At 47.7% G+C, this 22,526-nt stretch overlaps 1 protein-coding gene across 2 annotated transcripts in view; it reads right to left on the bottom strand.

The window, feature by feature from the left end:
* Kit (KIT proto-oncogene receptor tyrosine kinase) overlaps positions 1 to 22,526 on the bottom strand; it is a 76,994-nt gene that overhangs the window by 39,685 nt on the left and 14,783 nt on the right. For both annotated transcript variants that reach the window (XM_005359360.3, XM_005359361.2), the window contains exons 2-4: positions 4,883 to 5,152; positions 2,624 to 2,905; positions 1,214 to 1,350 (exon numbers count right to left, since the gene is read on the bottom strand). In XM_005359360.3, the coding sequence (XP_005359417.1) occupies positions 1,214 to 1,350; positions 2,624 to 2,905; positions 4,883 to 5,152 (689 nt within the window). The remainder of the gene's footprint in view (positions 1 to 1,213; positions 1,351 to 2,623; positions 2,906 to 4,882; positions 5,153 to 22,526) is intronic.

Here is a 22,526-nt window from a genome sequence, read left to right as displayed (position 1 = left end):
AAAACTAAACCTTGCTTCTCTGAGTCATTGGTTTAAAAGAATGAGTCTCCAGTACAATCCATTCTCCAGGCCAGGGGCAGGCTTCATAGACGGAGCAAGTTATCACCCATCAAGGTCTGGACAAATACCAGCATTGTGTGGATCACCATGGTTATGCGTTTTGCACAAAACTCTTTATGCAAGCATGAAATTGTCAACGTTGAACATTGGCCAAGAGGAGGAGGAAGAGGAGGAATGAAATGTATTTTTTTTTTCATTTCACATTCCCATATGTGAATGGGCTAGGGAATCATCTACTAAAATTAATTAAAAATAGAAGGAAACTCAGTCAATGGGAATTTTAATTCAAAATGTTAGGAAAATTAAGCACTTCAAAAGCCTTGTTGTTGAGTTATTTCAGAAAAAAAAAAGAAATCTCCAAATAAAACTGTCTAAAATTGTAATGACAATGCCCTTGCCTACCTAGCAGGCATAATGCCTCTGGGTTCAAGTCTCAGCACTGAAGGAAAGAGAGATGGAGAAGTGGAGTATCTGGCTAGAATTTATTTAAGATAGACAAATTTGCCCAACAGAGCGAATCTGACATGCAGTAGGCATTCAATATGAATTTGTCAACTGAATGAGAACATAAGCACGTCCAAACGTTTCACGTTCACGACAACCGTTTTATTAATAGCAGCTAAAACAAACAGAAAACCATTAGCAACTTAATCTCAGGTAACCAGGCTCAAAGGGGGAGTTCAAGCTGCGTGAAGGGAGAACCCCATCCCTGGCCACTCTTCAGGGCTCAGAAGAGCTTTGTGGGCCCCATATCACACCATTTATTCTGGAAAAGGACAGAGGGTTGCTGGCAATGCTTGCTATCATCTGGCCTAAGCAGGTTATACAGTGATTCATTTGCTTTGTTTCTGAATTTCCTTACTAAAGTTTAAAAAAGGAAAGAAAGAAAAGGAAAGTATTAAGCAATAACCTGAGGCTAGTGTCCACTTCTTTTCTCAAAATATAGTGAGAATATGGCAGGTAGTTCCCACTAATAATAAAAATGCATATGTTGTAATATATACAGGCAAACAGCAAGCGAACACACTCTCGGCAAGTTGCTAACAGCCATGTGGTATCCGCCAGTAGAATCATCTGCAAGCAGGTTTGTAGAGAACACAATCTCCCACACAGGGACAGCCACAAGCCACTAGGAATAAGCAAAGCTCCTTACCTGCGTGTTCCCCTTTATCCACATGGAGCCCACGGAACTAGACACATCCTTTATGGTGCATGTCACCGTAAATTTGTCCCCTTCCCTAAGGAGATGGCTTGTTTCGGGCACAGATACAACTGGGATGGCTTTGATGGCTGAATCAGAAAAAAAAATATCTGCCTGAAGTCAGTGGTTCCAACACAGCACGAATTTTAACCTCTCTTAGTTCAATGGTCATTTTTTAAAAAGTATTTTAGGGGTGTGTGTGTGTGTGTGTGTGTGTGTGTGTGTGTGTGTGTATGTGTCTAAGTGTATGCCATTTGTGGGTGTCTGGGAAAGCCAAAAGGAGGGTGTAGGCACCCTGGAGCTGGAGATACAGACAGGTGTAAGCCACTCAAGATCAGTGTTGGGATCTGAATTGATCTTTTGGAGAAGTAGCAGACACTTTTAATTCCTGAGCAACCTCTCTAGGCCCAAACTTGCTTTTCCTTAACTGTGGATACCTTTCATTATATCATTAAATAAAATACAAAACACAATACATGCTAACCTATGTGTATTGCTTGCACATCTAAATACACTACCAGTTATATCATTTATCCCAGACGTATAGCCATTCATGCTAAGTGAAAAACACAGGAGTGTCCACTAGATCATAGATACCACTGGCTTTTCCAGCCAGGTAGAAGATGCTAGCATAGTGAAGCAGGGTTAATCTCTACCTGGGACACACTGGGTGACTTCTTGAGGACCTCGCCTACAGCTAAGAATAGGCTCTTAGCCAGTGGGTACCTTTCCTATGTATTATACAATCACACCTTGCTTATTTCTAAAAACTTCAGGTTTTAAATAATTAAAACTTCCTTCATTTTAATGAATACAGCTTTTCAAAAGTGGACTAAAAATTCTCCTCATAGGTTGAATCCCAAAGTGATACTGATTTAAATAACTTCAAATATAAAGCCTTCCTCATCTTTCGGCTACTGAGAGGCTCGATGTGACCCCACAGTAGTTAAGGTCCACAGGCCGTGGGCAATTTCTTTCTCAGAGCTTGAATGGCTTGGGAATGCATTAGAACCAATCAGCTAAAGAAATAATAATCAAGTCACTTGTCCACAGCAAATTAAAGAATAAACCCCTTGTTGACTAATCTTCTCAAATCAAATCTTCCCATTGAGCAGAAACACTGGTGGCAAGGATGCTGTCACTTTGGGATGCCCTAAACCAGCAAGTTTAGCGTCCATCTCAGCCAGCAGCAGCCATGGGCCTGTCGCCCTACAGGAATTCACAAATGGCATTACTTTGGAAGCTGGTAATCTTACTATCGCAGCTTGTGTTCTGATGCCCTAGGCTAAGAAAGAGGGCAGTGAGAAGCCGGCGCCGGGAACAGGGTCTCCATCTCCCACGAGCTGTAAGACACAACCATACCTGCTCTCACTTTCAGGATGAACTTGTCCGACAACACCCATTTGCCTCCCCGCTGGGCAGCACAGCGGAGACACAGCCGGTGGTAGGCACGCTTCACGTTTTTGATGGTGATGCCAGCCTTGGGGTTTGGGACGAATGTCAGGTCCTTGGGGAGAGTTTTCCCATCACACTCCCTGAGGGAGTAACTGGACACCTGCGGGTCTGTCAGAGGGCAGCGGACCAGTGTGTCATTGTCTTCTTTCCCATACAAGGGAGGGTCAACCAGGAAAAGTATGGCAGGATCTGTGAAGCAGAACAAAAAGTCAGCATGCTGCGTGGCTGGACGTGGACACTGTTTCTGTTTGTTTCGACAGGGTCTTACTATACTGGCCTGAAACTCGAATGTAGACCAGGATGGCTTTGAACTCAAAAAGAGATCCACCTGCCTCAGCTGGGATTAAAGGTGTACACCACCACATGAAAACATTTTTAAGACTTAAAGCATTACAAGCTTGCATAACACAATGGCTTTCCATTTTTCTAAATTTGAATTTACAAGTACGTGCATGCAGACTGAAGGCTCGAAAGGGGTGTCAGATCTCCTAGAGCTGGAGTTATACGTGGTTGTGAGCTGCCCTGTGTGGGTGCTGGGAACCAAACTGGGTTCCCAGTAAAAGCAGCGTGTGCCCCTCAAGGAGGTGCTTCCTCTCCAGCGTCCAACACACTGGCCTTTTGTGTGAGCACCAAGGATCTAACGCAGGCCCTCAAGCTTGTGTAGAGAGCACTCATTGCACTAAGCAAGCATCCCAGCCCCCTGAAGCTGTCTTAAAATTATCCTCTCCACCTGGAAATCAAATGCTACAAACACACAAACGGAATCTGTTGCCACTGAAATACACGCGTTTACCGTTTAATTAAGGAAAAGAAAAAAAAATCAAACCTTCATGACCAGACTACGATCAGAAGCCACAGCTGGCTTTCTACCTAGACTTTCTCTGTCACCAGGGTGCAGTCTCCAACAGGTGCCCTTCTCTTTCCTCACAGTGCCACAGGCCGGTTAAGGGTCTAAGCGTGAAGAAGCGGTGTGAGCTTTGCTGCAGCTAACTCGGCCGCTTCCTCAGACAGACACTTGTGTATGCAGCCCATCGTCAGGCCTAATGGACCCTTCACTACCGCCTGGAAATTACAGAACACCTTCTTCTCCATCCAATGTCACCGGCAGCTGGGGGTGGGCTTAACAATTCGGAGCCGAACCCTGAAGCTAAACCGTGGCTTATCAGGCGAGCAGGTCTCCTCAGCTGCCCACTTAAGGAAGGACAACCGATAAAGCAGGCAGAGGCGCAGTCAATTTCGTGGCAATCTTCCGAGGCAGCTTTATTAACCCCTGTTTGAGCATGCGAAGATTTTTATAATTGTGTCTCCCTAACAATCCCCTAAGGGAGACTGCTCATCTTATCTAAGGACCGCAGTGAGAAATGGAGGCGCCAGGCTAGGCAGCACACCTCCCAGGCACAAAAAAGACATCTCCTATGTACACTCAGAACCGCAAGCACGTTTTAAACGACAGGCCCGGTACCAATGTCCCCAGTGGCGGGACCGGGGCTTTCATTCCCTGCCTCTTAAACTGTAGTTAGCTTTGTTTTTAATGTCACCCAAAGGATGCAGCCCTTTGGGCTCTGACCTCATAGCAAAAGCTCACGTATAGAATGATGGATTTGTCTAGGAAACAAGGTATGGGAATAGAAGCCTCATCCCTTCGTCTTTTGTTTTGAAGGGGTTGTGACTGTTGAAAAGAGCCAACTCCAAAATAACATATGACTGATAAGGGATGCTTAGCTGTCTGAGATGTTTCTCTGGAATTTACTCCCTGAAGAGTGGGCCAAGTCTTTTGAAGTGCTTGCTAGTCTGTTTAGGACTTTGGAGGCCTTTGGTTTCCCTGAAGTGTTTTTACTAAGTGGGAATATTTAGTATCTCAAGGCATTAAAATGCAGTTTTCCCAAAGGGCTTAATTTTTTCTGAGGGTTGACTCCAAGAACCAGGACAAATGGGCTAACCAGATTGCAATCCAGTTATAGCCTTGGAGACCCCCAGCTAGGGCCACACTCAAAGCCACTGCCAATCAAAAGATGAAGGAGGCCGGCAAAGGCAAACATTTATGTTAGGCCTTCTAGGACCAGCCAGGAAAATCCTGTCTGTGGTTTGGTCACCTACCTGTCACCTAAGTAAGAACAGGGTACGAGACACTCTGTGCCACGGCAACAGAGAAAGGCCAGCATTTACCTCTAACAAACACGTAAATAGAGCTGCTGAGGCCAGCACTGTTGATGCACGTGTATTTGCCCGTGTGCGTGGCCTCGGCTGGTTCCTGAATCCACTCATTGTGTTTATTCTCACTCATCTGATTGATGGTCTCGAAAGTCCATTTGACGAAGGCGGGATCGACACACATCAGCCTGACTGTGTCACCAGCTTCGACGATCAACTCCGGTTGCGCTGGCTGGATGGATGGCGGAGACAGCTCCCCTGGACTCACAGATGGCTGGGAAGTTCCTGCCAAGAAAAACAAGGACTGTGTTCAGTGTGAGCTGTCTTGGCGAAATAAAGCATTTCTTCTAATACTGAGTTCCATCTTCTGTGTACTCTACAATAAAAATAGCCCTGCTATTTGTGGCTGAAAAGGGAATTCTGTCTAAAGTTTAAATTCATCTATGAAGTTATTTTCTGCAGTCTTCAATTAGTCCTATGGGTCACATTTGGTATGCGAGCTGCCGAGCTGGACGCGCGCCTTTCTTCAGGTCAATCGCGCACAGGGCTTGCACTGATGAAGGTCTGCCTCTCATGGCGCTACAACACTTATGTTCACCCTAAAAACCACAGCGATGGAAACCAGAAACAACGATGATCCACTGTCCACCCTTCTGAGGAAGCACGGACATGACTTATTCCTCAGTGGGGTAGCTCCTGATAAGTTGCCCCAACTTAAGGAGATGAGCCACAAACATGGCTCACATTAAAGTCAGTGGGTCACACCAAAGGTAAAACAAGTAAGACTTTCTGTAAAGAGGAGGTGGCTAGGGATGAGGAGGTTGAGAGGAGAGGGAGGAGACAGGACAGCCGTAGGCAGTTATGATAAATATTATGTATAGCAGCAGGTATGATGAATACACATACGCATATATACACATATATAATGTGTGTATATAACCATGAAAAAGTCAAAAATAAGAGTGTACACGACAGGAAGACATCCTTCTGTTTTTCTTCAAACTTCGGAATTCACCTATTTTCACACAATACTCCTTACATGACAATGCTCACAGAAATAAATATCTACCTAGCTCCAAATGTCAAGGTAAAAATGATGACTGCACCTTCCAGATTAGACCCTGAGACAGCTGACCACATTTGTTGGCTTCCAATCTGATCAACGGAATGCCCAGAAAGTCCACATCGGCCCGGCATACGGTTTTGACACACATTTCAGAGTTGAGGAAAAAACTCTCTCCTCCAGAAGTCAGGGTGGAAAGCGGGGAAACCTGACCATCAGAACTAAATGTGGAAGGATAGACCCCGTCCCTAAGAGCTGCCCTCTGACCTCTGAAGGTACGTGAGTGTACACACACATGCAGTAATAACAAATAAAGATGTTTTAAAAGGACTTTCTTCAAGTACACGAGTAAGTGAAATACAGCTGTAAGTTGAGAGTGAAGAAAAAGAGGCGGGCCGGACCTTAGCCCTACCAGATAAAGTGGAAGCCAAGACTTTAGGAGACTAGGCAGCGAGGGAAAAGGGCCTCCAGAAAGCCCATGTATGAGGTGCCCACAGTCCTTGTGGGGCGTGATGGGTAAGGCTGAAGAGCCTGGAAGACCACCTAGAGTCCCCACACCTCGGTGCAAGCCTGGTCCAGCCTGCAGGATGAACACTGGACAGGAATGGCTTCAGGAGGGAACCCATAAAAACAAGGGTCCTACCAGACCAAAGTAGGTGGGAAAGCCATGCAAAGGCTGGTTTTGTGGTTACTGTTGCTAAATCACCAATGATGGAAGGAGGGGGAAGGGAGGGAAGGGAGGGAAGGGAAGTACAGGAGAGAAGGGAGGCCAAGGCAAGACTGTGCTTTAGAAAGTGCCAGGAACAAAAAAAGTGGGCTTGAGGCAGATACCATGCGTTAAGAGCTCAGGCAAGAAACAAGTCCTCTAAATCAGTGACAAAACGCACCTGGGAGCTAGCCAGGCACACACCTTTAATCCCAACACCGGAGAGGCAGGGATAGTCTCATGTCTATAAATCTGAGGCCTGGTCTACACACTAGGACCCTGTCTCAAAAAACAAAAACAAAACAACAAAAATAAAGATACCGCGTGTGTACACGCGCGCGTGCACACACACACACACACACAACCTAAGAGACGCCTGGAATTCAGGGGCACAATGGAGTGGAATTTCTGCCTGTTCCAGGGCAGGCAGCTTCAAGTATGGAGCTCTCCTTATGGCAAGAGACGGAGAAAAAAATAAACGTACAGGCAAAGACGTCTGCAAAGTAGGGAACGCAGGGGAGTGCAGACAGAAGGCAGAGAGCCTGGAGAAGGGGACAGAAGGAAGGCGCTGGAGAGGAAGGCTCAAATTGTACTCTCCGGGCTTATGTATGCATCATCAGTTTCAATCCCTGTCTAAATCCAGACCAACAGCTCAACTGTGGTCCCATTGTGCCACGCAAAGGGTCACCCCAGAGCAAAGACTCTGCCCGGGATAACAATGGCAGGGATTTTAGCCATCAGATGCCACTAAGCACTGGAAACCAGTGAGACGTTATAGGGGTGACAGAGCCTACCTGGGCCACCAGGCCTCAGAGCCCAATGGCGCAGCCTGCTTAAGGACATGGAACAGTGGGGACCATTTCCAGAGGCCTAGGGAGCATTCTAGAAGAAAAGTGGAGGTAGCAACAAATGGAGAGGCTACTGTTGCAGTTCCTTATATTCCAATTATGTAGCCTCCTGTGGAAAAGTGGGAGGGAGGGAGGGAGGGAGGGAGGGAGGAACTAGTTCCAGTGAATGGAAAATGCATGCTTCGGACACTGACAGCAAATTTAATCCAAAAATTTAGTTGATGCCTTACATCGCTTCGTGGAATTTAAAAATAACTGCCACTAGGAGTCTTCAGGGTTTTATTTTCAAAAATGACTTGTAAGTTCAGCCTTCATAAACAATATAAAATAAAAATAGTTTTATTATGGATCAAGTGAAGGTGATGTTTATTGCCTTGTTTCCAAACTATCTTCAATGTTGTCATCACGGCCTCTCTAAAAATAATAATAATAAATAACAGTAACAGAGATTCAGGTTCAGAAAACTAGAGATTCACACTGAAGTAGCACCCCTCAGAAAGCTACTCCAGGATTATAGGGATGCTCGGGTAGGAGGGCTTGCCGAACAAGCCCAAGAGCCTGAGTCTGGATCTTCAGCACAACATAAAAAGCCAGGCATGAAAGAGTGTCCCTGTAAGTCCAGCCTGGCAGGCAGAGAGATCCCACGAGCTCACTCTCTGACAGCCCAGCCCAGACAGCAGCTTCAGGTCAGTAAGAGACCCTGTCTCCGGAGTGTGGGTAACAAACAGCAAAGACGGCACCTGAGGTCCTCCTCCGACCTCTGTGCACAGGGGTCTAGGTGCCCGTTATACACAAACACACACATACACACACACACTCACACACACACACACTCACACACACAACTTCAGCTGAGCTGTGAAAACACTCTCAGATATACATTCTGAAATGTATACCTGCTGTTCAGCAAGCCTCCAACAATTTGACGATTTGGCCATCTTTTGTCTACACCGGGACTTTTGTATCACCAGATGTGATACTTCCTTGATATTAGTGAGAGTTATTTTCTTGTCTCTGAGTGTCTTAATGAACCAAAAGAAAATGACATATGATGAGCCTCACCACCCTAGGGACCAGTGGGGGAGGGGGCACACAGACAGACAGCAAAGAGGACATCAGTGCAAAAGAAATGTCAGCATAGCCTCTGCTCGCAGCCTCTTCACGTACACACAGGTCTTCCCTGTGAGCTGGGTAAAATCTGTCCAAAGTCAAGGCAGCTAAAGACAGGAGCTTGATCGAGCACACTGGATGGCAACACCCAGAACGCCATTCAGGAGAGCCAAAAGGCAGAAAGAACACAACTGTCTGCCAAAAGACAAAACGAAATGTGGGCTGTTTGTGCAATGAAATATTAGTAAGCTGTAAAAAAGGATAAAGCGTCTGCACAGGCTACAGCATGGGAGGGAACAGACGGATGCGGGGAGGACTTCCTTACACGAAGCACACAGAGCAGGGCCATTCAGAGACAGAAAGTAGCATGGAGGTCGCTAGGGGCTGGAGATGGGGGAGAAAGAAGAGGCTGTTTAACAGATGGCAGCTCTGCCGCCCTGTCTGGGAGGGTGGAGAGGCCTGGAATGAGAAGGAAAAGTGGCTGACCCACACCGCTTACTGGCTCTCCTCAGAGCTGAACTAGATAATTTAAGGTAGCACTCTATGTCACGTATGTCAGACCTGAAATTAAGCCAGGCAGTGGGGGAGCACACCTTTAGTCCCAGCCCTTGGGAAGCAGAGGTGGGCGGATCTCTGAGTTTGAGGGTAGCCTGGTCTACACTCTGTTTCAGGACAGCCAGGGCTACACAGAAAAACCCTGTCTCACAAAACAAGCCAACAAAAAACGCAAAATTAAAATAAAACAAAACAAGCAAAAACTCTCAACAAGGACCATCTTTCCTAAATAACACTCCCAGCCCCGACCGAGCTGCTGAGGCCCCCAGTGCGGCTTGAATCGGACAAAAGCAAAACACATTGAATCCCTCCTTGGCTGCTGTTCCACGCAGGTCTGTTCACACTGTCCCTTCCAAGAAGCAGCCAATGTATATCAGAGGTTTTTTTCACTCTGAGTTGGAGACCCAGGAGCTCATGCTGACCCCATAACAGGCTAGAGCCCAAAACATGTGTGCCCCAGGGTAGCCAACAGCCACTCCCACTGCCCGAGTCACCGGTCTTTATCCCCAAGCCTGCTCAGGATGTGCACACTACTACACATGTTTGAAGTACACGTTGTGAAAACACACACACACACACACACACAAAATGTGTGCATGCGTGTAAGGGGGAAACAGCTGAAGGCTCGTGATTAACGGAAACTCTAAGGGGTGCCTCTGTTGGCCATCCACTGTTGGATTTAACGTGGGTGAAACGTTTAGATTAGATGAGATTAGAGGGGGCCTCCAGCTCGCAGGCCGCATTCAGCATGTCTGAGGAGAGCTTGGGAGGAACTAAGCTAGAATCCACAGAGCTTGCATTTGGGGTATGGTGTCTGTACAGCAAGGACGGCTACTCAGAGTGTTCCTGAAAACTCGGCTCAAAAGCATTCGGTCCTCTAACTGGAGATATAGTATGCATGTCATATGCCAACTTTCTTTCTTTCTTAAGAAAAAAAATGTCTAAGACATTTGTTACAATATGTCAATGAACAAAACCATCCTCATAGACCTCTGGAGCCTGCTGGTCCCCCGCCCCTGCGGTAGTGCTTGGCTCTTACTAACCTTGACTTCTAGAGCCGTATTTTTGGACAAAGGACCATCTCGGCAACACCTGGATTTCTAGCTGGGGTTAAAAGTGGGGAAGTCAGTTCGTAGTCTTTCTGCCTCTGGGGGTGGATATAAGGAACCAGGTAAAACGATGGTTGGGAAGGAAACCCATGCAGAGGGGCCTCGCCTGGTTTTGGGGAAGTAGGCCAGGAGAAGACAGAGCCTCCACCTTGTAGTTGTTTCTGTATGGCTTGGTTACAACCCATAATCAAAACAAAAGCTAATGATGCGCGTGTCATATTGTTTCTGACATACTTTTGCAGCCCCGTAGGAACAGAGCGGCTAAGAACCGTGATGAAAGGAGCTAGTAATTACCCACAATACCCCAGAGACCTCACAAAGATGATACTGGGAATAGAACACCACTGGGGGCAGTGAGGAAGAGCTCAGTTAATGTCATAGGGGCCCTCGAACCACTCCCAGGGGTAGGGGGACTCCGGGTCACCCGCACGCTAGGGGAACACAGGCCATGCAGGGTCTAGAACTATCTGCACGCTGCTAGGCAGAGGCCAACTCCTTTAGCACAAATCCGTTACATAACTAAAACCCATTGCTGGTGGGGACCCCAGAGCCTTGTGCAGGAGACAGATGATATGAAAGGAACAGACAGTGCGAGGTGAGAGAGCTACGGGTTACAGACTGAATGAAGACTGGTACGCTGCCCCATAGACCAAAGACGTCTGGGGGAAGCGGCCATGACTCCTGAGTCTGGGGAATCGGCACGTGTGCTTCAGGCAGAGAGCAACTTCTCAAAGCAGACGTGTCAGGGATTCAGGGTCAGCTACGCCTGTGAGGGAGGGTCGGACCGTGCAGTACCTCAGTGGTGAGCGCTCAGCCTCCAGTACAGCCTGCAGCTGTCTGTGTCTCCGGAGTTTCTTAGAGACCAGGGGCACAGAATGAGCTCAGTAAACGCAAGAGGGCAGGGAACGAGAAGGTGCGGCTAGGAGAGGGGCCGCTAACAGTTTGCTCACGTGTTTGATTAAGGTCAGTTCCAATGTGTCACCTGAGGGGGTTGGATGTGGTGGTAGTCGCCTTTAATCCCAACACCAATGTGTGGCAAGTTAACCTAACCTGTTTATTCTGTTTTACATATCACACAATAAAAATAATAAAATGTACTTGGGGGATAGCACACACTTTGAAATAAAACAACACTACTTTATGCCCAAACTACTAAGGACTGCCTACCTTTCAAAGTTATCTTCCTGGTCAACACACACACACACACACACACACACACACACACACACACACACACACACATCCTGCTCTGAGATCCCCAAAGGACTTTCTGAGTAACATTTAACCCAGTAACACAAAGATGGCAGTTCTAGTAGAAGTCATCATTAAGGTCACACAGGTTCAGACAATACTGTAAATGAACTCTGACAGCAGCTCCCAGGTCCGGGCCTTGAAAACAACCCCTTGGTTTAACGCAAATTTGTTTAGCTTTTAGATGTAGAATATTTAGAGGTTGTACAAAGTCTGTCAGATTTATGAGCCAAATTTGTGCTGTTTCAAGCAACAGAGATGCAGCCGCTTGCAAGTCAGTTAGGAGCCCACAAAATAACAAGGCATCTTGGCGGGGTATTTTTAAAAGCAGCTCCCTGAGCAGTGTATGGCAAGGCTGGCCTAAAGCTGAGCCTGTCTGCAGAAGAGAGCTGAGAAACTTGACACACCAAAGTGGGCGTGCCAGAAATTAACACAACAGGTGTGAGCTGCGGTTGGTAACTCAGCCCCTCCAGTTAACTAGGAGAATGTGAGGGTCAAGGAAACACCACCCACACCCCACCTGGCAGGAGGCAGGCTCCCAGCCAGAGGTCATTACCATACAATGAAGTTAGCATTAGCAGAAGTGCTAGCCACGGTTGGCTTTTCACCTTCGGAGGGCCCAGAGGCAATCCTCAGAGGAAACTGGGCTTCGGATTTTAGCAAGGTACTTCTTACAAGGACTCTGCCAACAATTTAAAATCAAACAGGCTTTGTACTAGATTATTTTGCCCAAGTGTGGGCTAACAGTGTTCTTAGTCTCAGATAGGGTAGGCTAAGCTAGATGTCTGATAGGTTGAGCGTGTTCATTAAACACATTGAAAACTTCTACTGATTTTATTAGTGCTGATATTGTTGTAACTTGAGGAATATTTAAAGTGATATGGTCTGAGAAATGGAGTGTCAGCAATCAGAAAGGGGTTCCTTAGAGTTCCGAGTTCAAGTTGAAGAAAGTGCACGGCCAGGCTGAGGGTGGGATGAGAGAGGTCAACAAGGGGCCCAAGTACCCCCGTATCAGCTGGAGGTTAGGGTGGGGAAGACCATCCCAGGGCCTGCTTCTCTGTAGGAGGGGTAGGGAGCCTACCCTGACTGCCATTTGAGGAACAGGACTAGAACAAAGCCAGCTGAGGAAAGGAAGAGCCTAAGGCAGCAGCAGTCTATAGGACAGTCAGGTGAGATGGGCATATCCAGGTGCTTGAGGGGACTCGGGGTGGGCTGGCCCTGGACGGTGAAGAAACAAGACGTGTTTTAGCTCTCTGTGATGGGATGATAGCAGTGTCAAGCGACTAGAAGAAAAACAGACTCAGGAGCATTTGACCCCGTGTGTGGTTAAACTCTCGAGATTAGAGGCGAGGGTCAGGGACACACTTATTCTTACTAGCCCAAATAGTAACTAGGGGTATCTGTAAAATCACTAGGGTAAGGGGTAGATTACAAAGGCCAAAGATATCAAGGACAGGACCCAAGGTCAGTGAAGGAGGGAGCAGATTGTTAATCTAGGGCATTTCACGGGAATAGTGCAAATGGACCAGGATCAGGAAGCTCGGTGGTACTGGAGCCCATGATAGCCGAAGGGCACCAAAGTCAGGGTAAGGCACTATGTTAAGCCTCTCATATTTTGGACCCAGTCTTGTCAGGAAAATATCTGCGGTCCAGGGGAGATGAGGCTCTCGGCTGCGTTCCACAGGAGTCCAAGAGGAGAACAGCGGACAATGAGACCTGGCTGATTTGCCCAGATTTCATAAAAGAGCTGGGACCTGGACAGTGTGGGGCAAGCCTGCAGTTCCATTGCTTAAGAGGCTGAAATGGGGGGGGATTCCCCAGGATCTTGGAAGAAGCATAGTTCTCCAGCACTAGAGAAGGAAACCCCTGACAAACAGGAGTGCCCTTGCTCTGGGGAGGCAGGGCTAGGAGGGCTGCCCACCACCTCCACCCTCCCTTCTACCTGCTCTGCTGCAGGGAAACTTGGGCCAGGGGGATCCACCAGCAGCTTGGCCCCTTCCTGCCTCTGTTACTGAGAGCAGAAACTCGGTTGGCTTCAGCAGCTCCCCCAGTTTCTGCCTTCACCACACAGACAAGCCGGGGGCTCATAGACTGCCTTTCCTGTAATGTCCGTGTATCCTTGCCTATCTAGTTTTTGGAGTTTGGGGCTTTATTTTGGTTGTTGTTTCAATCTTTTGAGATGAAATCTCGCTATGTGGCTCAGGCTGGTCTTCAGTGCCAGAGTTGAGGTGACACCCGCCCCCCCCACCAAGTTCCTCATCTCTGTTACTCTTGAGCAGTAGGGACTAGAGGAGGGCACCTCTGTGCCCGCCTCCCAGCGAAGACACCCCCTGTGGACCTCCTACTCTGCTGTGTACTGAATTCATCTTAGTGGGATGTGTCCCACCCCAAAATCCCAAGCAAGCTCTCCAGTGGCAAAGAAGATGCCCTCAGGCTGCCTGTGCCCCGTGAGAAGCATCCCTCAGATCAAAGGGATGTCACATGTTCAGCTGCTGCTAAGAGACTGACAAGGACGCTGAGGATTTTACAACCGTAGTATTCAGCACAGCCCTGCACCGATTGAAGGACATGAGCAAAAATGGAAAATGTTTGCTTTAGACGTGATTTAATATTTGTACATGTAAATAAAACACCTAATTGCTTCTTGTTTGTTTTTAAGCAACTAGTTAAGGATAAAGAGGAATACCCCAGGTGGAGACCCCCAGATATTCGGAATTGTCCTGACCCAAGAATTAAAGTTCAAAAGTCTCAAGGGCACTAAGAGTCCGGGGCCTGCTGGGTAAAGCCTGCCTAGTGCACCAAAGGTCCTGGGTTCGACTCCTGAGGACCTCTTATGCTGGAGCAAGGCACACAGGCCTGAAGGCTGAGGAAGAGTCAGGAGTTCAAGGCCATCCCTGACCTCAGCCAGCTCCTGGCTCACCTTGAGCTTGTTGAGACCTTGTCTCAAAGCCCCCACCACTACAGGAAAGTTAGATCGCTGCTATTAAAGTGTCTGCCTAAAATTCCAGGGGGCTAGCAAGAAAGTTCAGCTCAGCCAGCAGGAACTTTGCCGGAAGCCTGGTAAGCTGAATTCAATCCTGGGATCCACAGGCTAGAAAGAAGGAATAGACTCTGGAAAATTCTCTCCTGACCTCCAGACGTATGCACTGTGGCGCACACATGCCCTTACATGCGCACACAAAGTAAATAAATAAGAATTAAGGGGCTGGAGAGATGGCTCAGAGGTTTAAGAGCACTGGCTGCTCTTCCAGAGGTCCCAAATTCAGTTTTCAGCAACCCCATGGTGGCTCGCAACCATCTGTTTTACACAATCTTACTATAGGGCAATCTGGAATGCAAACATACATGCAGGCAGAATACAGTACACATAATAAATAAAATATTTTTAAAAATAAAATAATAAAATTAAAGATAAATATAAAGACCTATAATGAAATACTTAGAACCAAAGGGGTAAGGAGATAAAGAACTCTCCTTACAGACTTAGGGGCTGGACACAGAAGGTTCTCGAATGCCTGTCGCACAACTGAAGGCCACAGGTCAGTAATTCCTGGTTCACACCCACACTCCAACAAAGATTCTTGTTTTTGAGAACTTCTTCCAAACACACAGTTACCAGAAGTACAGGCTTTCCCTGGACAATACTTTCCTTTGAAACAATCCCTGCTCTCTTATCCCAAGAAAAATCCAGCTGAGCGTCTGAGGAAGCAGGACTCCTACCCTGCCCCCCAACTCCATCTCAGAGACTCAGAGAGAGAGATACCCCGCCCCCCAACTCTCAAAGTCACTCAAAGACTCAGAGAGAGAGAGAGAGAGAGAGAGAGAGAGAGAGAGAGAGAGGGGAAAGGCTCCTTACTCATGGACTTGGCCTTTGGGGAGTTAGATAAGCCCCGGGTTTGACAAGGACAACAGACTGGCCGCATCACAGAGGAAAGGGAAGGCCGTACTCATTTCCACTGGGTTTTCCCCACCACCCAGCACAGCCCCTGCTGTAAATATTATGTAGGTTTCCGTGTTTGGATTTCTGGAAGGCGCTTACTGAAATGTGAACCAGATAAGAAGTGCTAGGAGCGGCCTCTAATAAACACCAGAAAAAAGGGGCCAGGCCATCTGTTCAGCCAGGGCTGGGGATGGTGTTGGAGGATGTCCCCTTCTTTCAACACCAACTTCCTTAACTTAAAGAACAGCAGAGAACAAGGCAAGAGATGGGTCAGGAAGAGAGGCAAGGGTCGGCCACGTGCACAGACAGCTCCGCACAGCCACGCCTGCAGGCATCTATCTATGTAGGCGCCTCCATAGATCCAGGTCAGGAGTGTTCTGTCTTCACTGTGGCTAGAGTGGCCTGTACACATGGATACAGTAGCGCTTGTATCCTCCCGGCATGCTATGTTCTCTCAGGAGTCCCAGAATTCTGCAGGCCCAGGAGGGAAAGTAAGGGGTGACGGGGACTAACAAACTTCTGCCAACAAAGCATCAGCGACCCTAGGCTCTAGTTCCAATCCTACAGCATCAAGTTCGAATGGTGTCAAATGAGACATTAGGTAAGAAACGATTAACATTTTCACACATTCGTGTGTATGTGTGTGCACACATACACATACATATGGACATGCATATGGTAACTGGGGCATTTCAGAAATTTATTAGCGAAAATATGCATAATATTTAATTAACCATTTTAACCATTTGAGAGTCGTGGCATTAAGTACACTGGCATTGTTAGGCCGTTATCGTCATTCGTTTTTACAAATTTTCATCTTCTCAAACAGAAACGCTGCCCACTAGCCAGTAACTCTCAACACCTATCTCCATCACTTCCCTGAGCCTACTTTCCCACTCCCTGAATGTGGCTGCCTAGATACCGTGAGTAAGAGTACTCATGCGCTATCTGTCCTCGTGTGACTTGCACGCTTCCCTCGTCATGCCACAGAGACCCACGTACACGGTTGCGTGTCGGGACGCTACTACTGTTCAAGGCTGAATAATGTTCCACTGCGAGTGTGTGCCACACTTTCTTCTGCGCTCATCCTGACATTTGGATGGTTTCCCTGAGGCATTTTCAACTGTGATCAACACTTTGGAAACGCCTCTCTGATTTTCTAGCTTTGAAAGATGCTAGGAATTAATTATACTTGACTTAACTAGATGAATATGCTAATTTTCTTCATAATGGGTAAGTCAATACATTTTACTCATAAATATACTCTAAAATCTACTTTTAAGGGACCTGTCAAATAAGGAAAGTCATACCTTCCCTGTTCCTACACACGAGAGCAAACAGGAAATCTTCCTTCTATTTCTACTGTCAAGATGTCATCTCACAGAAGCAGGGACGAAAGCAGTACCGCTTCCGACAAGAAATTTTATCTGAGGCAGTTGCTGGAGAAAGGGGGCAGAGGCAGTGGCAACTGTTCTGCCACCAGACTTCAGTTCCTCGAGGGGCAACCGTGTACTGCAGGCCGGCTAACAGGCCGGGTCGAATCCCCAGGGAACCAATTGGGGAGCCCATCTCCACTCTCCTTCCTGTTATCTTGCCAAAGAGGAAAATCTGTTTTGCTGGTACTAGAGAGAGTTCTAGGAAGACAGCGAGCCTGCGCAGAAGGTACAGGATTTAAGGGGCTCCCTCAGGAACCTGAAGAGCCCTTCTTGGTCCTTCCCAGAAGGAAGGAAAACAGCCCTCTAGCCAAGGGCAGAGGCAGCCTGGGTGGCCTGCATATGCTCAGAAAACCAGCACATGAGATGCTTTTCAGAGCATCAGAGAAAAAAAGCAAGTATCAAATGCTAGCAGTTGTAGCCTGGAGTTCTCTGCACCCACTGCACCCACCTTGCAGCTTCTCTGGGCCTTTGCAATTATCCACCTCACCCTACCCAGATTTAAAAAAAAAAAAAAACCCTTAACAGGCACAGGGGTGGGGAGATCCAACTGTGTGACTTCATACATCACTTTTTAAAATCTAGACCAGAGGGTGTAAGTGGCAGGTGCTGCAGTAATCTTAGGATAGCAGGTGATACCCCAGGAATACAGTGTGGCACAGGTAGTAGGGTCTTAGAGCCAGGCACAGGGACCCCGAGCCAAGGCAACGAAGCTTTGGGGAAGTCCACTGGCCTCTCCAGGCCTCAGTGGCAATGTCTAGAAGCCATGAACAGAGTTGTTCGGGATCCTTGCATCATCTCCAAATTCTTTAAGAACCCATGCTTGACAAAACTTGCTGTGACGCTGCTGCCATCGCTGATGTGATAGCCAGGGGATAAGGACCTGACGGCACTTGGAAGAAAACATTCCCTGGGCCCAGGACAAGTAGGAAGACAGAGGTGGGGGAAAGGCAGTCCAGAATGTGCTGAGATTTGGGGGGGGAGGGGGAAATGGTACCTGATGAAACCATTAAAACAAAGGACACAGGAACCAAAACCACATGCCTTTGGGGTAACAATGCCCCCAGCCAGCTATGTACAATAGTTATTGTCACACGATTCTTAAAATCTGGAGCTTCTGTCCCCAAATTTACTCAATCAAGCAGAACTTACAACAGGTATAAAAGTATGTTGGGGGACTATTATGTGTAGCTCAGGGGCAGAGTGCTTGGCTAGCACACAAAAGGCCCTTGGTTCGAGCCTTAGCATGGCAAAAACAGAGCGTGTAGGGCCGTCAGTGCAAAATGCACACGAATACACACACACACCCCCGACAATTTTCAAATAGTCAACAAATCACTAGCTTCTCTACCCAAAGCAAGACTGCCATGAGCTTATGGGCACTTCTCTGTAGATCTTAAAATACCATCCTCAAAGTCCAGGCTCAAGACTACGAGGTTCTTGTGAATGGTGTGCATGAATGTTACTGTAACTCTTCCCATAAAGACCAAAGGAGCTGGCTTTCTTTTCTTAGACAAAGGCCCCATCTCAAGCCTCTGCATGGCTGGGCTCACAAGCTGTCCCCTTCTAGGAAGGGAATACAAGGCTTGAGCCAGGGAAAAACAAACCAATGCCAGTAACTATCTTTCTTTTCATTTTTATTTACGTGTGTCTATGTCTGTTTGTGTATGTGGTGTGTGTGTGTGTGTGTATCTGTCTGTCTGTCTGTGTGCAGGCACCCTCAGGAGCCAGAGGAAGGCACTGGTTCTCCCCTGAAGCTAAGGTGGTGGTAGGCACCGGAGCTGGTTGCTGGGGCTCAACTGATTCCTCTAGAAAAACGAAAAGCACTTTTAACCATTGAGCCATCTCTCCAGCCCCTGCATGTCTCTTCTATTACTGTGTGGGATGCACAAGACACCCCTTCTGTGTACAAAGAAAGAAGCGGTGCTCAGAAGCCCTGGGGGAGACAAGACAGCACTCGTCTCAACGAAAGCCTTCCCAGCACACCTCTCCAGTGCAGACTGCTGGCCTCTGACCCTGGACCATGACATCCCCAAGGGGAGCTTGTCCTTCCGCCACCTCCCTGTTGTCTAAAGGACAACACTCAAAAACCTGCTCTCTTGGGTACCCCACAGCCAGAACTCAGATGAAAACCAAGCAAGAAGATGCTGCTGCAGCAGGGCCAACTGCCAATTCAGCTGGACCAGCCTTCCTAAAATTCAGCAAAATCGGACAGTTATCATGTAGCCTTAAATCCAGGCATTCTTGAAATAATGGTGAGGATTGAACTCCGCCTCCATTCCCATCATTCATCCATCCAAAAATATCACACTAAAGTCTTGCTATGTGCTGGGACCCTGGAGCAACAGTGCACAGCCCTCCCCGCCCCCATGGTGCAGTTTATTCTATCTCCTGGTTAGGCAATAGACCAATAATTATGCATTTGTATAATTACTCTGTGATAAGTGTGAAGAGTCGGGCAGCATGAGCGAGCGGACCTGACCCACCCCAGGGGTGGAAGAGCAAGGGGGAAAGGCAGGAGATGGAAACTGGGGTGCATCAGGAGGCCAGGAAGAAGCACCGTTTCCTCTGTGCACCAGGCAGTGAGCAGAGGGCAGGAAGCTCATACCTTTATGGAAGTCAAGGGGCTCTGAGTGCAAAGGAGGAGGCAGGTGTGCCAGTAGAGAACCAGGCACCCCAATAGGATATCTGTAGTCCCCCATGTAGGTGAGGGCAGTAGCAAACCAGGCCCTCCAAGGGGATATGTGTAGCTCCCCATGTAGGTGAGAACAGTAGAAAACCAGCCCCCCCCCCAAGGGGATATCTGTAGTTCCCCATGTAGGTGAGCAACACTGGGCGGGTAGTCTCTGAAAGCATGGAGCAGAGGCAGGTATCAATCTTACTTATCCTTTGAAGATATCACCTCTAGAAAAGACTTTGCTTCTCCTGCTGCACCGCGCATGCATGTTTCTGGAAACCTCTGCACAGTCCCTCAGTGCTGCAGCTTTCTGTCTTCCTGTCTGGACTAACTGAAACTCCTATCTATCTTTCTTAGGTTGACAGAAGGAGAACTGAGAACTGCACCCTGTCTGAACACCAAGGGACTCAAGAGGCCCCGGGCTTCGTGCTGAGATGAGGCTCAACAATTCCGACACCCTTAGTCAGTGGTTCTCAGCCTTCAGCCTGCAACGGCTTCCCCTGATGGGCTGGTTAAAGGGACTGGGAAGCCATGTTCCCACCATTGCCAACGCAGCAGGTTTCGGCGAGGCGGGTGCTGATATCTTTGCCTGGTGTCAGGGGCTGCTGTTGTGGCTGATCCTGACCACAACTGGGGAACCGGTAGCCCCCTGCCTTACACAGTAGTCAGACAGTGAGCAGAAGAACCCAGACTCGGGACATTAGCGTAGCAAGAAACTGTACCAGGATCGCTATCTTGGAACTCGAGTCAAACCTGCAGAAACAGATTTTCTTGAGTGAGCGAATCTGCCTGGCTTTTACACCTAGAAATCGGCCTCGCGCTGGGTCCCCCTGACAAGCCTTGGCAGCCAGTCGCGCACAGATTTCTCAAATCCCCAAGCTTTCAAGTGGGAAATGTTGCAGAATGCACCAGTCACAGCTACAGGACTCCAGAACGGTGACACTGGTGACGAAGACAACTTCTGCAGCACATCAGACCTCAATCTGGCTCAGTGAGTCAGAGGGCCTGGCACCCAATCCTCCTGCGCCCCCGCCCCGGAGGCCTCCGAGCCCGCTTCCACAGGCCGTGCTCTGACACAGGACTATTCTCGATTCTCGTAAACAGGAGTAACTGTTGCCTGCAGGAGAAACAGAACCTCCGTGGGTGTTTTCCTCAGAGAACCCCATCCCGCTGGTCTGTTAACACCGGGGCCTGAACTCTCTTCAGAGCGAGCCCTCGCCAAGCGGTTGTCTGTCTGTCCGCAGCATTGTTTCATCACCAACCAAGCATTTCTTGGTTACTCAGCTACCAGTCACCATTTTCTCCTCGATTGCTAATGAGATAATTGCCCTGCAAGAGTTAACTCTATAGCCATTCTCCATTCAAACACACAAAATAGAAAATAATTAGACCCAAACAATCGCATTGGTTTTAAAAGCACACTAATGGACAAAATTGGGGGTATTCAGATTTGATCCAACATTCATCATGATGCTTGTTGGTCAATTTGCTTAATGAGTGCTCACTTTTCTCTTAAGTTTTCTGGGGTGATATTCTCTCGGAGCAACACATTAAGCCCGCTTCCCTTTTGCAAGGAATTCTTAATGAGTGGCCCCTTGTGTAAAATGATCTCAGTGCCTGTAGGAAACAGCAGAAAATGCCTGTAACTGATCTGTTTTTCCAGAACTGAGAAAATCAACAATAAACAACAGCAAACCCTTCCAGTATGTCCCTGGTTTCCCACAGCTTTAGAATATAGCCATCCCTGACGGTGGGGGAGCCTCCTTTTGTTTGAGGCTCTGTTTAGTCCTGCCACTCCCTATATAGACCAGGCTAGCCTCGAACTCACAAAGATCCTCCTGACCGACTCTGCTTCCCAAATGCTGGGGTTAAAGGCGTGCAAGGGGTGTAGGCACCTCTACGCCTGGCTAGAAACCTGTTAATATGGTGATTGAAATCAATCACCGATTGATTTCATCAACTGAAACTCACGCTGGAGGAAGAAAATTTGGTAATTTCTGGAAATTTAAATTAATATTTCAAGCGCTGGCAACATTTTTTTCAAATGACTATAATTAGAAATAGACAAATATTTTCCACTGGGGGGGAAAAAAAGAGGAAAAAGCACCCTAAATCAGGTGGCAATGATATCTTTTACTAGATGGCATTAGAAGAATAGATGGGGCTTTAATGCTTTGAAAAACTACAAACTGACTGTCTCCTTCAGAACTCCCAGGCGGACCAATGGCACAGCGAGTCATTTCTTACAAATGTTCCTCAAAGACAACAGCTCAGTAATGAGCTTCCTGGTCCTTGGCGGCCTCCGCCATTATGTTTTGTTGTAAACAATAAGCTTAGACAGCCGACGTCAGAGGCTAGGAAGTACGTTTGCACACTAATCTCTTTCCAGACAGCTTACGAACGCCACACGTCTCCACGACAAATGTCTTTAAATTGTACTTTAAAAGAAAAGTACTTGCAAAGGCAGCAGCAAGTCTTTTAATATTTCACTTTGGCCCAGGCTTGGCAAATCCAAAAATTAACAAACTATACAGTAAAAAGGGGCTCTGGTGTCCGAAAGCTGTTTTGGCTTCAGGGGTGGTAACCGAGTTGCTGAATCTCAATCGCAAAACTGGGTAGAAGAGCAGAATCCAATACTCCATTCAGATGACGTCACAGCCCTGTGTGAGCTGGTGGGCGGGGCACCCAGAATATGATGTCACCGCCCTGTGTGAGCTGGTGCGTGGCACGCCAGAGTGGGACAAATGACCAGCTGTAAACATGGCTGGCCACAGTTCAGTCTGAGAAGATCCAGTAAAGATGAGGGCAGGGAAGTACTATGTCCAACATGCTGGAGAGTTCTGAAGGGACATGGTGGGGATGGGATCTACAAACAGAATGGGGACAAGGAGAAGGAAGGAAGGACTAGACAGAGGGGCTGGGGACAGGCACAAAAGACAGTAAGATTACCATTTAGTTACAAGAGCA

This window comes from Microtus ochrogaster, linkage group LG1, assembly GCF_000317375.1.
Source record: "Microtus ochrogaster isolate Prairie Vole_2 linkage group LG1, MicOch1.0, whole genome shotgun sequence".
Lineage (NCBI taxonomy): Eukaryota > Metazoa > Chordata > Mammalia > Rodentia > Cricetidae > Microtus > Microtus ochrogaster.
The sequence above is the reverse complement of the archived record's forward strand: the minus strand, read 5'-3'. Positions and strand labels throughout refer to the sequence as shown.